The sequence below is a fragment of the Sciurus carolinensis genome, chromosome 3 (genome assembly GCF_902686445.1).
Source record: "Sciurus carolinensis chromosome 3, mSciCar1.2, whole genome shotgun sequence".
NCBI lineage: Eukaryota > Metazoa > Chordata > Mammalia > Rodentia > Sciuridae > Sciurus > Sciurus carolinensis.
Window position 1 is genome coordinate 15872749 of NC_062215.1, and position 16821 is coordinate 15889569.

General features: G+C 34.6%; 1 protein-coding gene across 1 annotated transcript in view; it reads right to left on the minus strand.

The window, feature by feature from the left end:
* Tlk2 (tousled like kinase 2) overlaps positions 1-16821 on the minus strand; it is a 111659-nt gene that overhangs the window by 54525 nt on the left and 40313 nt on the right. Inside the window, 3 exon segments of the mRNA XM_047544601.1 lie at positions 4012-4179; positions 15119-15162; positions 16265-16334. Of these exon segments, the coding sequence (XP_047400557.1) occupies positions 4012-4179; positions 15119-15162; positions 16265-16334 (282 nt within the window).

A 16821-nucleotide genomic window follows, 5' to 3' on the forward strand; every position in this document is an offset into this window, starting at 1 on the left:
TATGTACATCCATGAAAATCCATGAGGCCAGGACTTGAGATATAGCTCAGTGATACAACGCGTGCTTAGCATGTGCGAAGTCGTGGGTTCAATCCCCAGCACCAAGAAAAAAGAGAAGAAAAAGAAAGAGGGAGGGAGGGAAGAAGAAAGAAAGAAAAAAATCCATGAGGTCATAATGATATCAAAGAGGAAGCTATATGTCACTATTTGATGAAGCCAATAGTATAATCAATTTGCTATTTTAAAAATTAAAAATTAATTTAAAAAATTGAAATTGGTAATTAAAGGGGTGAAAAAGTAGGCATTTAGCTTGCCTTTCTAGTAAAACTATTTGTCAGTATAACCTAAGAAGCAGAGATGATGAGAGAAAGGTTCTATTTCACATTAGTGTCATACTAAATGAAGTATGATGCTAGGCACAGTGGTGCACACCTGTAATCCCAGCAACTCAGAAAGCTGAGGCAGAGAATTCAAGTTCAAGATCAGTCTGGGCAAATTAGCAAAGCTCTAAACAATTCAGTGAGACCCTGTCTTAAATTTAAAAAAGAAAAAAATTTTTTTTAAAGGGAGCTAGGGATGTGGCTCAGGGGTAAAGTGCCCCTGGGTTCAATTCCCAGTACCAAAGCAAATAAACAACAACAAAAAAAATCGTTAGTTTAAATATATAATAATATATAATAATAAATCTCAAGCACGATAATGTTAATTTGGATATATAGAAAAATGTAACTTTTTGTAGAAAATGCCTGTTAAATTATTTAAATGGGAGGTCAAGAATTTTGAAATTATTTAAAAATACTTCAGTATAAATAAAGCTAACTACGTTATTTATTTACTTATTTTTTAATCAAGCTTTGGGGGCTGCAGTTGTAGCTCAGTGGTAGTAGCTTGCCTAGCATGTGTGAGGTACTGGGTTTGATTTGTGGGGGGAAGCAGGGGAGAGTTTCAAACTTTCAATTACATCTGAATAATGTTAAAAGATACAGCTTTTAAGGAAATAATAGGCCGGCATTAAAGGGGGAAAAAAGAAAAGAAAAAGATCTAGTAGACATTGATAAATTATTTCATTTAATCAAAACTAATTCAATGACTATGTCTGTTTTCTTCTCAAACAGTTCAATAAAATCATTTGGTTTTGCAATGCCCAACAATATAACAATCCTGGTAATTATAAATGTTCTCCAATCACTTTCAAGTCTTTAGAATAACTTACAGAGCAGAAAAGACTCAGTTACAGGTAAAATAACAAACTAAATATCACACACTTACAAGGTAACAATGACTAAAAACTTGAAAGATGCCAAAGGAAAGCTGGGTAAACATTACAAATATGTTAAATTTATCTTTCATAATGCAGAGTAAATAGATCTTGCTTAAAACTGATTAAATGAGACATATTATTCGAAGTTAAAATGGTAATCAATAGCAAATCTAAATGACAAAATGTCAATAATGGTCATCTCTCTGAGGAGTACACAGCAAGGAATTTCACTCTTTCCCCATTGCTTCAACTTCTTCTGGGTTATATCTGTACTACTTTTACAATTTAGAAAATTATATGCTGATGAGGTAAGAACAAATTTCCTATGTTACATAATTTTATATATTAAAATTAAAATTTTATATAAACTTTATGTATCAAATTCTTAATATTCTACCACCTGCTATCTTTATTAGCACATATTTAGAGATCTTTCATTTTTAGGATATACACAGCTATTTCACTTTTGTCAGTTATATAGCATTCCATCATAAAAATAGCATTCCATCATAAAAATGAATTATAATTTATATATAACCACCCCCTCTGTGAAAAGTGTTTTTATTAATTCATGCAACATATAATTACACTGAGTTCCTATCAGAGCAAATCCCATTCAGGGAATTGGAGAGACTGAAATGAACAGAGCAAAGTCCTTGACCCGCGGAGCTTACATTCCAGAGAAACAGCTAAAGAAGTACATTATAAGAATGTTAGCTGGTGATAAGACCAAGAAGAAAAACAAAGCAGGGCATTAGAGCTAGATACAGGGTGAGGCAGTCAGGGAGGAATTGTTATTTCATACAGTGTGGGCAGACCCAGAAAACTCAGAGAGCAAGGGGCATGCTGATATCTAGGACACGAATGTTAGGGCAAGTATAAAGATCCTGAGGTGAGAGCACTGCTGGTAGTATCCAAAGAAACAAGGGCCAATGTGAATGGAACCTGATGATTATAAGAGATGAGGACAGGGAGGACAAAACACACAGGGGCATTTTAAAGACTTTTTGAGCAGGAGAGTGGTGCACTTGGACTTAAGTTTCAATACAATCATGGTGCTTTGTCACAAAAAGATTCAAAGGAAATCAAGGTAGAAGCAAGGAGTCCAGTTAGAAGTCCAAAATCTCAGAGGGAGACAATGGTTTAGAATGGAGCGGCAGTAGTGGGGGGTGAGGGGGAAGCAGTAGTAGAGCTCTAAACATAATCTGAAGATTTACTGATGGCTTTGAATTTGGGATATAATTAAAAAAGAAGAGATAAGAATGACTCCTAGTGTTTTAGTCTGGAAAAAAAGAAAAGAGTTGACAATATTGAGATGTGGAACGCTGTGGGGAGAAAAGGTTTTGAGTAGAGGGACAGAATGGAGTTCAGTTTGGGATATGTTAAATTTGATATGCTTGTTAGACAGAAAGAGGAGATGACTGGAGGCAACTGACTATATAGGTCTGGAATTCAGGGCAGAGATCTGACTACAGATATAAACTTAGAAGTCTGCTGCACATAGATGATAGATACTAGTAACAAAGAAACTAGATGAGAAAAAGTAGAAAATTAAGGTAAATAAAAAGGAAGAAGGAGCCCCGGAACATTCCAATGTTGAGAGGTGCTAGGAGAAGGGAATGATTCACCTATAGCTAATAAACAGTGCTGGATGAGCTCTGAGAAATGATCACTGAATTTAGCAACACAGAGGTTATATCCTCTGAAACACTCATGGAGGAAAACTTCGAATTTTTGTAATTACAAACAATATCTCAACAAAAATCTTTGTAGTTTCATGGGAATGGAATTTTTGGACCTAAGGATATATAAACTTAACAATGAGGTATATTAACAATTTGTTCAAATGACTACATCTATTAATTTCTAGTTAGTATAAAACCACACATCTCTATTATTATCAACTACATTGAGAATTATCAAATTTATTAATCCTTGACAATTTGATAGCTCATGAATGTTATCTTGTTTTATTCTGCATTTCTTTATGGCCTCAGTTGAGTTCCCCCCCCCAACCACCACCACCCGGCTGCCATGTTATTATTTATTTGGCTTTTTCTTTCCTACAAAGCTGCCTTTGCAGTGTGACTTTAATTCTGAAAGATGGCCCTAAGAATGGAAGAGTAGGGCAATGGAGCATTCTCTTACTTTATATCACCCTTAGAAAAAACAGGTACCTGATGGGGCACAGAAACCAAGGAAAATAATAACTTTTGATTCAAACTGCATTACAACTTGACAAATTAAAATGGAGTCAAGCTTTTGTAACATTCAAATTCTTGTTCTTCAAAAAGGAAGAAATAAGTAAGTTGAAAGGAACGAATAGCTGAATACGCATGGAAAAAGTAAGTATACCAACACTCCAAAGGGGGTAAGAAGGCAAGTCTGTAGGAGCCCTACCTACATGATGAATCGTACTGATTTGAACTAGTTTATAAAAGTGATGGTTGAAGTTTAGAAAATTTATTTTTAATTATACAAATGTTCTTGTTGTAATGGAACCTTAACCTGCATTTTGCTTCTTTGTCATTCTAAGGTTATACTTTCCTTCCTATTGTGTGCTCAGACTTAACAAAGCAGCCTCTTTTAGGAGCTTGAACTAGGAGGGACTTGTTCACAAAATCACAATAACTTTAGAAGGGATAGAGAATGAAAAATGTCCCCCTCTGTACTAAAATAATTAATCCGACTTCATCAAGAAGCTCCAGGACAACAACAAGCATCTGAATAAATTGAGCCTTAGTACTCACTGAAACGAAAGTGAAGCAGAGGCCAGCACCCCTTTGTGCTAACTGCTCCGTGTCAAGTCGAGGTTTTGCTAGCATCACTGACATGAGGGTTGGCAGAGCAGATTGTTCCTCTGGTGCCTCCTTTGCAGCACTGCCATCTAAACCATACAGGGGCTGCTCTACTCGCCGCTGGAAAACATTAAGGAAAATATATAACTTAGATGAGAAATAAAATCTGACACTGTTAAAATATTCAACATGTTAAAATCTAGTTAGGGAATATAAGATGAATGATTAAAAAAGAAAAAAAGAAAGCAAACTTCTCATGAAAACAATTATGGCAAGCATAATAACATTATCACTGGATTATTAACTACCTATAAATCTGACTTAATACCTTACTCAAATTCTATTCAATGACATTTTAAAGGTTCTATATTTATAGAACTCTGAACTTAAAGAGATTATTTTGTAGAGTTTGATAAATCAACTTCATAATATACAAGAAATGTTATTTCCATCCTGCAGTTAAATAAAGAATTAAGACAACCATCCCATGACTTCATAAATAGGACTTACTTCACTCTTCTCTTTTCTATACCTTACATGCAAAAAAAATCGAAAATACACGCAAACAAAACATAGTGCACTAAAATAACAATGAATCACAATTTTGATTTATTCTAGAAATATAAGAATGGTTAAATATTATCAAATTTACTAATGTAATTCATTACAATAATGTTAGGGGAAGAAAATTATAATTTTCCCCTTAGGATGTCAAAAAGGATTTGCATATGTTTGGCCAACTTTTAAAAAACCTAGGTACCCAATTTTAATACCTGAAAGTATTTTTTCAAAAATTAGTAGAAAATGTAATTAATGATGCTACACCAGAGACCCTTTAATTAAAATTAGGAGCCAGGCAAAGGTTACACATTAATAAATTCAGCATTATTACAGAAGTTTTAGCCAACATAATGATGAAGGATAAAATTGGAGAATATTTAAAAGTGTCATTTTTTGGATGATATAAATATTCACAAAGAAAACCAAGCAAATCACCTGAAAAATTAATATAAGTTCAATAAGATGGCCAAATATAAAATAAGTTTATAAAAATCAGTAGATTCCCTCAGATACCAACAATAATTAATTATAATTAAAGCATATAATGGAAGAAAATGCAGATTCAAAATAGTGAAAAAATTGGGCTGGGAGCTGGGCACGGTGGCATACCTGTAATCCCAGCAACCTGAGAGGCTGAGGAAGGAGGACTGCAAGTTTGAGGACAATCTCAGCAACTTAGTAAGTTCTAAGCAACTTAGCAAGATCCTATCTCAAAATAAATAAATAAATAAATAAAAAGGCTGGGGATGCAACTCAGTGGTAGAAGCACGCTTGCCTGGAATGAGGCCCTGGATTTACAGCACTGCAAACAAATAAAATAAGTAAATAAATTTTTAAAATAAATAAATAGCAAGAAAAAAATCTGTAAAATACTAAAAACAAGGAATATAAAGGGCCACAAAAATGGTATAAATAAAATAGCAAGAAAAAAATCTGTAAAATACTAAAAACAAGAAATATAAAGGGCCACAAAAATGGGAAGTTAGGCTCAACATATGTATAATAATACATCAAAATATATTCTACTGTCAAATATAACTAAAAAGAACAAATAAAAAATTTTGAAAAAAGAAATTTAAAAGTAAAAAGTTTTTTAAATGAAGAATAAAAAAAGAAATATGAAGGTCAGCAGGCACGATGGTACATGCCTGTAATCCCTGCAACTCAAGAGGCTGAGGCAGGAGAATTGCAAGTTTGGGGTCAGCCTGGGCAACCTAGCAAGACCCTTTCTCAAAATGAAAAATAAAAAGGGATGAAGATGTATTTCAGTGGTAGAACACTATGGGGTTCAATTCCTAGTACTGGAAAAAACAAAAAAAGAAGAAATATGAAGGATACATGTGAAGAAAACTATACAGCTTTACAAATGAATATGAAAGATCATTTAAATTAAATGGTGATTTCATGTTCTGGGATTTAAACTGTCTAGATGTAAAATTTCTCCAAAAACCAATATTTACAGGGTTTATTTTGTTTTGGGCCTTTCAAAGAGGAAGTGTTATAGTAGAATAGTGGTCATGTAGTTTCTCTCTCTCTTTTCATGTTTGTTCTGGTGGAATTTCACAATTTCGAGATTCATTTGGAAAAATGGTGAAAATTAGCCACATAATTTTTGATAAAGAATACCAGGGACACTTGACTAGATTTCAAAACATACTATAAAGTTACACTAAGTATAAGTACAGACAGATTGACCAGTGATACAGAATAGAGAATTCAGAAACATCCATATGATATGGATAAGTTATTTGTGATTAGAGCATATTTCACATTAGTGGGTACTTATTAAAAAGATGGTGGGATATTTGTAAAGAATTAAGAAAAAATGGTAGATTCCTAACATATGTAAAATTCATAAGAAGAAAACATTTTAAAAAAGTGCTTTTATACCGTTTTAGTGATAAAGGACATTTTAAACATGATACTAAAAATATAAAACATACAGGAATACCTATGAATAACAAAAAACCCATAAGTCATAAAAGAAAAACACTGACAAATTTGACCACTCGAAAATTTTTTGCTCCTAAATGGTAAGTGTCAACATAAATTTGTAAGACAAAATTACAAACAGGTGAAAAATATTTATGATACAAGTGATGAGTTAGCAATAACCCCCCCAGCCCCACCCCATACTGGGGACCAAGCCCAAGACCTTGATATGCTATGGTCTATCACTGAGCTTAGCAATCTTAACATGCTTCTACCAACCATTAAGAAAAAAAAAAAAAAAAAACCCCAAAAGAGAAATAGGAAAAGGACCTGAACAAACATTAAGAGAAAAACGGAATAGACCATTCCACACATGAAAAGATATTTAATATCACTAGTGAAGAAATGTAAGTTAAAATAAGGTATTTTTGTCACTAGCAGAGATTGTAATGAAAAATCAGCATTAGTAGTGTAGGTAGAAATTGGGAATTGAGAATCTCAAACTGCAATAACCTTCTAGCAATTTATGTAGTGGCTTTTTTAAATAACCATACTCTTTAACTTGGGAATTGCAAATGTAGAAATTTATCTGAAGGAAAAAAGCGGCATAAATACAAAAGTATGTACAAAGACATTCTTTACAGCACTATTTATAGAATACACAGATGTTTACAGCATATTGGTCACATAAAATAATACAATGGAAATGAGGAAAACCATAATGTAAACATACATGTATACATCCAGAAAAGGTCTAGAAACACTGTGCCCCACTGCACTCTTTAGAAACCATTCTTTTGGAAGGTACCTTCTATTATACCACTTTGAAATAAGAATTGCCAAATTTTTATAGTCTTCCAATACTTTATCAGGAAAAGTACTTAACATTTTTGCTTTAGGCAACAAAAGTAAAACAAGTCAAATTCTGACAAAGGAGTTTAGTTTTTGAATTTATGAATAATGTCCTCTTTAAGATCAATGTTCCTACTGCACCAAAAAAAACAGCTTAAAATCAGATTCTGGAATTCTCATGATACCCATTCACCACAGTGTACACTCACTACTTAGGTAAATACATCAACCTCTGAAGCCATGATACAAAAATTAATCATTCTGCCATATATTCAATTAATATCTGCCAAGGTCTAAAAGATGTTAAAATACTTCTGGAAATAATGGCAGGCTAAGATGTCTCAACCAATTTTTTCTTGGACAGTAACTATAAAGTGAGGATAAAATATTTTGAAAGGACATTAAAAGTACTGAAGACTTGATAGACTATAAGGAATCTTCCAGGAGGGGTGGGGGGAATCTAAGGAAAATTAGGAACAGAAGACAAGTAAAAAAATCACCAAAGTCATATGTGGCCCTAGGGGCACCAGGAGATACTGAATTTCAATTTCCAGGGCCCCGTGGTGTCAAACAGACAGGCCTATCTAGGGCAGAGTTCAACAAGGGTTTCTTTTTCCCAATTCAAGCTGGGTCTCCAATACTCTGGGCTGCACTCAGGAAAAGGGTACACCAGAGAAAAACTCCTGCCCTCCTAGGTGGGGGCAAAAGTTGCTTTGGCAGTATAGGAGTCAGGAGTTCCCCTGAAAAATGCTAAGACAATCCAAATCAATATTTCTTAATGGTTGAGACAAAAAATAAAATAACCAACCAAACAAAATACAAGTCCCAAATTCAGTAAAGTAATATCAGAGAAGTAAAAAATCTCTAGGCATTAAAAAGACACCAATAAAAATTCTCCCTGCAAGAATACACTTTCATCCTGGACCTTGAAGAAACCTCACCAATAATTTTTCAAGAACAATGAGGAACACAGAGTTAGAAAACAAAGCATAAAAGAAATAATGTCATAAGCAACAACTAAAAAAAAGCAAGAAACAGTAGAAATGGGTTCATAAATAGTCTAGACACCAGAATTATCTGACACAGATTATAAAACAGTCACATGTATGAAACACAGAAAAAACAAAGACGGTGACATGGCGTGGTGGCGCACACCTGTAACATCAGTGACTCAACTCCAAAGGCTGAGGCAGAATCGCTGGCAGAGGCTGAGGCAGAAGCATTGAAAATTCAAGGCCAGCAATGGCAACTCAGGAAGATGTGCCTCAAAGTTTTAAAAAATTAAAAGGGCTGGGAATGTAGCACAGTGGCAGTGTATCTCTGGGTGCAATTCCCAGTACTGCAAATATAAATAAATACAGGTCAATGGTACAGTACTTGCCAAGAACGCATGGAGCGCTGGATTCAATCCCCAGCACCAAAATAAATAAATAAATAAATAAGAGAAGACAAAACTATCTGCAGAGAACATTTCTTCAAAAGCAACAGGAAAAATTAAGAATTAAATGGGGTTAACAGCAAATTAGAGGGGAAAAAAACATGATTTTGGAGCTGAAAGGCAAGAAAAGTAGCCATATAGAAGTAAAGAATGGACTGGGGTTGTGGCTCAGTGGTAGAGTGCTTGCCTAGCATGTGTGAGGCACTGGGTTTGATTCTCAGCACCACATATAAATAAATGAATAAAATTAGCAACTAAAAAAATAAATAAATAAAAGAAGTAAAGAAGCATGAGCATGGTGATAAAATAGAAGGTCTAACATATGGTTTACTGAGAGGAGGAAAAGAAGAACGGGGCGGGAATGATATTTGAAGAGATAATTATATCTGGAAATGGTGAAACACAACAACCTACAGATTCTAAAAGCCCAACGAATCATAAGCAAAAGAAATAAAAAGCACAAGGCCCTGGGTTCGATCCCCAGCACCCAAAAAAAAAAAGAAATAAAAAGACACGTCCTAGTGAAACTGCAGGCCACCTCACATAAATATTTCAAAAGTAGCTGGGGGGAAAAAAGAAAGGCAAATGAAAACTGATTTATTAATAGTAACAATGGGGATCAGAAAATAAAAATTATGTTGAAAGAAAAAAAATCTAATATAGACATATATATACAGAAAAAAAGTTACTTCAACAAACAAAAACCTAGAGTTAAATCCTAGCAGACATATACTAAAAGAATACTTCAGGAGCTGGAGAGATGGCTCAGTCGGTAGAGTGCTTGCCTTGCAAGCCCAAAGCCCTGGGTTCGATCCCCAGCACCGCAAAAAAAAAGAATACTTCAGGCAAAAAGAAAGTGACCTCAAATAGAAGGCATAAGATGCAATAGGAAAATATTTCCAAAAAAAAGAAAAAGAAAAGTTCACATATAGATAAATCTAAAGGAACAGGGAGACCATAAAACAATGTTTTATGAGATGTTTTATTTTTTGTAGTTTTTGGTTTTTTGGTGGTCCTAGGGATTGAACCCAGGGGTACTCAACCTCTGAGATACATTCCTAGCCTTTTTAATTTTTTTTAAATTTTGAGACAGAATTTGCCAAGTTGCTAATGCTAGCCTCAAACTTGTAATCCTCTTGTTTAAGTCTCCCACGTCACTGGGATTACTGGTATGCACTACCACACCTGGCTTATGACTTAAAAAAAAAACAAAATAAATACCCCTCCCCAACCTAAGTCAGTCAGTAGCAGGATGAATAAGTTAGGGCTCTGAGGTCAGCATCTGACACTTGGGAGGAGGGTAATAAACACTGGTATATTTAATATGCATGCTGTAATTTCTAAGAGAAACACCAAAAGAGGACCCAGCTGCTAGTAGAGGGAAAAAACATGAAATGAGTACACAACAACAAAAACTGTATCTAAATGAAAGTAAAACATCAAAGAAAAAAAGAACATAAAACAGGCAGGATAAACAGAAACATACTAAAAGGCAACATATCTAACAAGCCCCAATATAATAATGCTTATTAAATGTAAACAGGATAAAGGTTAAAAGATTTTTAGATTGAAAAAAAAAAATAGTATGCTATTTGCCAGAAATACACAGAAAACACATTAACAAAAAGTCAAAAGTATAAAAATGGAAGATGTAGATCCAGATGCAGTGGCACATCATCTATAATCCCAGTGGCTCAGGAGGCTGAGGCAGGAGGATCACGAGTTCAAAGTCAGCCTCAGCAACAGCAAGGCGCTAAGCAACTCAGTGAGACCCTTTCTCTAAATAAAATACAAAATAGGGCTGGGGATGTGGCTCAGTGGTCGAGTGCCCCTGAGTTCAATCCCCGGTTCAAAAAAAAAAAATGAAATAAATTATTAAATGAAACATTATTTTAAAAAATACCACAAATCAATGGCAATGATCTCTGATAAACACAACAATATGGATAAATCTCACACCAGTAATATTGAACAAAAGGAGCCAGACATAAAAGTATATGCTGTATGATTCCTTTTACAAAAGGTACAAAAACAGGAAAAAAACCATCTATGATGTTAAGAGATTAGGACAGCAGTGATGTCTATTGGCAGAGAGGGGTCTTAGTAAAAGGGAACACAGGGGACTTCTGCAGGGTTGGTTTCTTATGCTGGTACAGTTTGTGAAAACTCACTGAACTATAGACTGAACACTGGGTATATTTACTCTTCTTTAAGTGTAAATATGAATCATTAAAATGTTAAGTATATGTCAAAATTTATGTGTGTGTGTTTGTGTGTGGGGGGGGTGATAATTAAGAATTAAACTAAAGCAACATTCAAGGACTAGAGACAATGACAAAATATAAAGAACCGCAATGTGGGAGAAGTTGGCCAATGGAGAGCATTCTGCTAAGGTCTTTTTTTTCCTTCTCTTTTTTATTTTTTAAAAATTTTGAGGGGGCAGGGGAAAGGAAAGATGGTGGAATGAGACAAACATCATTACCCTATGTTCATGTATGATTATACAAATGTTGTGACTCTACATCTGTATACAACCAGAGAAAAGTTGTACTACATTTGTGTACAATGAATCAAAACGCATTCTGCTGCCATGTAAAACTAAATAGAACAATTTAAAAAAGAATAAAGTTATGGCTAACTAATAAAAAAATCTTTTTGAGACAGGGTCTCACTAAGTTTCTGAGCTGGAAATGCACTTGGTAATCCTCCTGCTTCTGCCTCCTAAGTTTCTGGGACTAAAGATCCACCACCCCTGGCTGCTAAGGTCATTTCTGAGCAACAAAATGTTGATATCTAGAAAAGAATGTTTTGAATGAGTGAATAACAAGATAAAGGTAATGAAGCAAAAAAGTACTTCACAGTGTTTGAAGAGGCCAGTATGGCTGTCACTGCACGGGTGACAAGTGGATGATCGCACAGGGGCTGTTAAGCCACATAAGAACTTCAGTGTAGGAAGCAAATGGACAATTCTGAGCAGAGGAACGGCAGGATAAGCCCTAACAATCACTCAGCATATGTGAGACTAGGGCAAAAAATAGGGAGCCTATGATAGTAGTTAAGGCAGAGATCCAAAAGAACAGAAAAGTGGTAGGATTCTAATATATTTTAAAGGAAAACAGGATTTTCTGATGGATTATATTTGGGGCATGAGTTATTACCTTACTGGATGGAGAACACTGTCATTTACTAGGACAGGGTAGGCTATAGGATGAAGGATTCCATTTTAGGCATGTAGAAGTTCAAGCTGTGCATTAGATATATACTTGGAAATGTCAAATGGGGAGTTGAATACATAATTATCAGAACATGTGAAGGATAGGCAAGTTCATTCATCCCAAAAGTCAGATATAAATACTGATGAAAGAGATACCTAATGACACTATTGAGCTCAGGTATTATCAACCTTGGCACTATTGACATTTTGGATCAGGTAATTCTTACTGTAGGGAGGTTGTCTTAGTAGAATGTTTGCTATTATCCCTGGCCTCTGCCCAGTGTTGATGCAAGCAGCATGTCAGGTTTGATGTAGGAGCACATGGAAAATCTTTTCTGATCATTTCTATTTTCTCAGTAAAATAAAAAAGCAAGGGCATCAGTTTAATTAAGGTGTCGGAAATTTGCAAGACAAAATTTTCACTGAGGTAAAGGAACTAACTAGAAATACAGCAGGACTGGCAGGCAGTTAGAGGTATACCTGAAGTTAGTGATCATGAACATAAAGAGAGATCAATCAGCTTGAATAATAGTGGTTTCCTTCAACCCCAATGACCTGCTTAATTAAAGGCAGGCAAAGCAAAGGTAGAGAATTAGATTTAATTATGGCTGGTTTTTTTTTTCAGGCAAATATGATGGAGAAAGAGTAAAGGAATTAAGTAGTATACTCAAACAAGTTACTGTAATAATGAAGCACAGAATATAAATTGGGATGATAAAGAGTTTTGCAGTGCAATGGGGAAAGGAAACAGATTTGGTTCCTATTTCAACACCTAATATATGCTTAGATTTGTATAATGATGATGAAGTCCAGTCATATTCATCAAGCTAGCACAAAACGCCCACAGATGATTGAATAAATCTCTTTTGTCTTTAGGTAAAACCTTAAGTGGCATATGATGGATTGCCACAATATAAAAATCAAATTAAAAAAATTTCAGGAAGAAAAGAGTAAAGGACAACATTCAGAAATTCTACAAAACATATTTTCCAAATAGATAATCTGCAATCTCATTTAATATTTTTAAACTTTAACTGATTTAAAACCTAAGAAAACACAGACACCAGCCTCCTCAACAGTTATCTAATGATCTATCCAAACAGCTCTATATATAAAATATTTCTAACATTTTAAATACATAAGAATGAAAAAATTATAATAAAAAATCCTGAGTTGTCACTTTAACATGTTTTCACAAGTATGTTAATAATTACAATCATTCTGATAAATATGTTTTTAAAAAGACAGAAGGGAAGGGAAGTGCATTTTAAAATGCTTTAAAGATATAAAAGTCTAAACCACTTAAGAAAAGAGCAGTATTATCCAACTCTACTAAGGCAAAGATAAACACCTTTCCTAAACAAACAGATCTAGGATGAAAACTTACATTTCAGCAACCCCAACCCCTAAGATCCCACCTAAGGCAATACCTACAGCATTATGGACAGAGTGCTCTTGAGTACAGAGGTCTTGATTAGTGTCAACAAATTATTCAAAGGCACTGGAGCAAATTTACACAGAATCCCACACTGGCTAGTTCAGGAATATTCAACCTCAGCACTACTGACATTTGGATCAAAATGGGGGACATTTACTAACCTCTGCCCAATAGATGTTATGACACTCATTCCCCCATCCCTTAAGTTGTGACAACCAAAATGACACTAGATATTGACAAATATCCCCTGAGGGGCACTCCTCATTGAAAACCACTTAATGAGGTACAAAGCTTTTAAGACCCTGGGATCTCACTTAAAGTTTGGACAAAAACCTATCTTGAATATGTAAGGCATTAGCTTTTCTATCACTGAGTAAGCCCTGGAGGTTAACTCAAATACCAGGGGCTGACCAGACTTTAAAGAATACTTTTTTTTTTTTTTTAAAGTTATAGGAACATGAAGTGTGGTAAGGATAAAAATCTAATGTTTGGGCTGGAATCACTTCCTTGACAGATGAATGAGCTATACAGGTTTAGAGGCAATTTATTATACTGAGAGAATAGGATCAGTTCTTGAACAAAAAGTTAATTTACTGGTACTGACGTGAATCTAAGTAAGTGATTCATCGGCAATAGCATGAAGTTCTCTTCCTAATGTTTTATTCCCCATGGGTAATTAATGGAAAAAAAAAAAAAAAAAAAAAAAAAAACTGCTGAGTGTTCCTGGGCTTCTGGTTTCCTATAACAGGTGTCAAATTTCTCCAGGTGAATGCTTACCGGTAAGGGATTGGATAAGGAATGTTGCGGTGAGGATCGTGCAACTGGTGGAACACTTCTGCCAGGGCTGGTTCCTGGCCCGCTTCCCCCAGCAAACTGGCCAACAGGGAAAAATGGATATGAATAATTCAAAACAGTACTATGCTTTAGATAAGGAGAGTAAAAGATTAAAACACAAACAGGTGTTAATTATACATGGCCCCTTTAAGTCAATACATCTTATTGTAGAAAGAAAATGCCACATAAGCCAAACTCTGCTATCTTTTCAACTAGATTTTTAAGAAGGAGCTCCTGCAGAAATGTACCAAGATATATAGAAAACATGGCTAGAAAGCTGAAAGTGTACATGGTTTTGAAAAGACATGAGAGAAGAATGTATTCCCTTCTTATCTCAAAATACACAAGGCAGAAATACAGTGGTGCGGGGGGGTGTTAGTCTTCTTTAGTACCACTAAGGATGGGTCACTGAGCTCACTACATGTTCCACTGGACTAAGGGATGAGGACAAAAGAAGAGTCCAAGTTATTCCACCTTAATCTTTGAAAGACACAAAACCTAGTCTGACCAGGAGGGAAAAAAAAAAATAAAATCACCTTATATGTGAATTCTTATATCATCACAGACAAGACACATAATTAAAAAAAAAAAAACTTTAAATTTACAAAGTCAGCATCAATTTCCTCTTATTGAGAGATGGGGCAGCATTAGGTTGATGAAGATGGGGAGAGAGGGGTTGGGGAGATCACAGCAAAGGCAAAACAATTGCTTTCTAATGCTGTGAATGAATGCAGGGACTTTGATTTTTGAAAAATCACAGCAGATTTTTTTCCCCCAATAGTTAACTTACCTCAAAGTAATCACTAATTTTATGTCCCCTAGGAGTGCCTTTCCCTGAAAATGAAACCAAAGTAAGTACAGTTTTTCCAATGCACATGTAAACCATCATTCACCAAAATGCATTATGTATTCAGTAACCACAAACACTGCTACCATCAACTTTATTTTTATCAAATGAACCAAAATACCTGTACTCTAAGAACAGACTGTTTCCTCCATATAATAAGTAACTGAACAGGGGGTGCAGAGAAGAATTTTTCACAGCTTGTTTTCAAGATGCAATAATCTTTCTTTTATAAATACTAACAAAATATGCCATAATCAGGAAACAAAAACCTCATCTTTAATCCATACCTAATTTAAGAGAACAGAGGTTCAAAACAAACTTTTCGCAACTATAGAGTTGATTTTATTTCACAGAGAACTATATGACATTGTTGGGAGAATTTTCCTTCTAAGAGACAAAATGAATTATCTATTTTTTGTGAAGATAAGAATAATGCAAGAAGAGAGGGATTGTTATTCCTTAGAAAGGGAGGAGGAAATGGGGATGTAGTCAAACTATTTTTCTTTCTTTGATTATATAAAATATATGGCACTAAACCATCACCTCTATAGATTTATTCCAGTGGGTTCCAATATTCAACTAAGTAATAGGCATGGAAGAACAGCAATAAAATGAAACCACTTATGGCTACCACTATTAACAAATCATTGATCTAATGTAAGAAACAGTTAAAACTACAATGTCACCTACTCTCCACAGGATGCATGTTAGGTCTAAAGAAAATCCTGCAGTGAAAAGATCATTAAAGTGGGGCTGGGGATGTGGCTCAGTTGTAAAGTGCCTGCCTCGCAAGCACAAGGGCCTGGGTTCAATCCCCAGCATCGCCAAAAAAAAAAAAAAAAAGAAAAGAAAAAAGAAAAAAAAAAGAAAAGATCATTAAAGTATAACAGGGAAAACAAGAGTCCCCAAAGAACTGACAATTTTGTCAGGTGTATATCAAATGGCAAGTACGTAATAAACAGCCTGATAATCCCTTAAGATACACAAACCTTCTTTGTTAGGAACCCTTGGATACATACTAATTATTTACTGTAAAATTCTTAAGTACATAAGAATTCAGTATTTTCATTAGTGTGAAAGTATTACTACCTTGGCTAGTTTCATATGGTTCAGCTTTTCTTTTCCGATTTCGCTGGTCATTCTGCTTTTTTTCAGGAGTCTGTTAAATACCATATAAGTCAAAATTAGCATTTTGGTAAACTTATCACATTAGGAAAAATAAGCATATATGCAAATTATCACAAATATAAAAGAGACTTAGCTGTCATAGACAATCCTGAAACATCATCCTGTTCTTAGAACAGAGGAAAAGAAAAAGTACAGGGTCTAGATCCAAATCCTCTAGGCAATTTTTGGCAAATTGCTTAAAATATCAGATCTTTAGTTTTATTCACCTGAAGAGTAGCTAAAAAGCTTAAATAAAATATTTTGTAAAGCACAAATGTAGGGCAAATGTCTACCTTATAACATGTTCTCAGACAACATAAAAATGTTTAAACCCAACACACAGTTTTATAAAAAGGAAAGATCTGTATAATTGATCAACTGACTACAATTTATTGAAAGTGTTATCCAAGTTCAAAGTAGGTGCTTGCAGGCTTAGACTTACACCTATATCCATGCAACTATTTGCCTTTTAAAAAGAA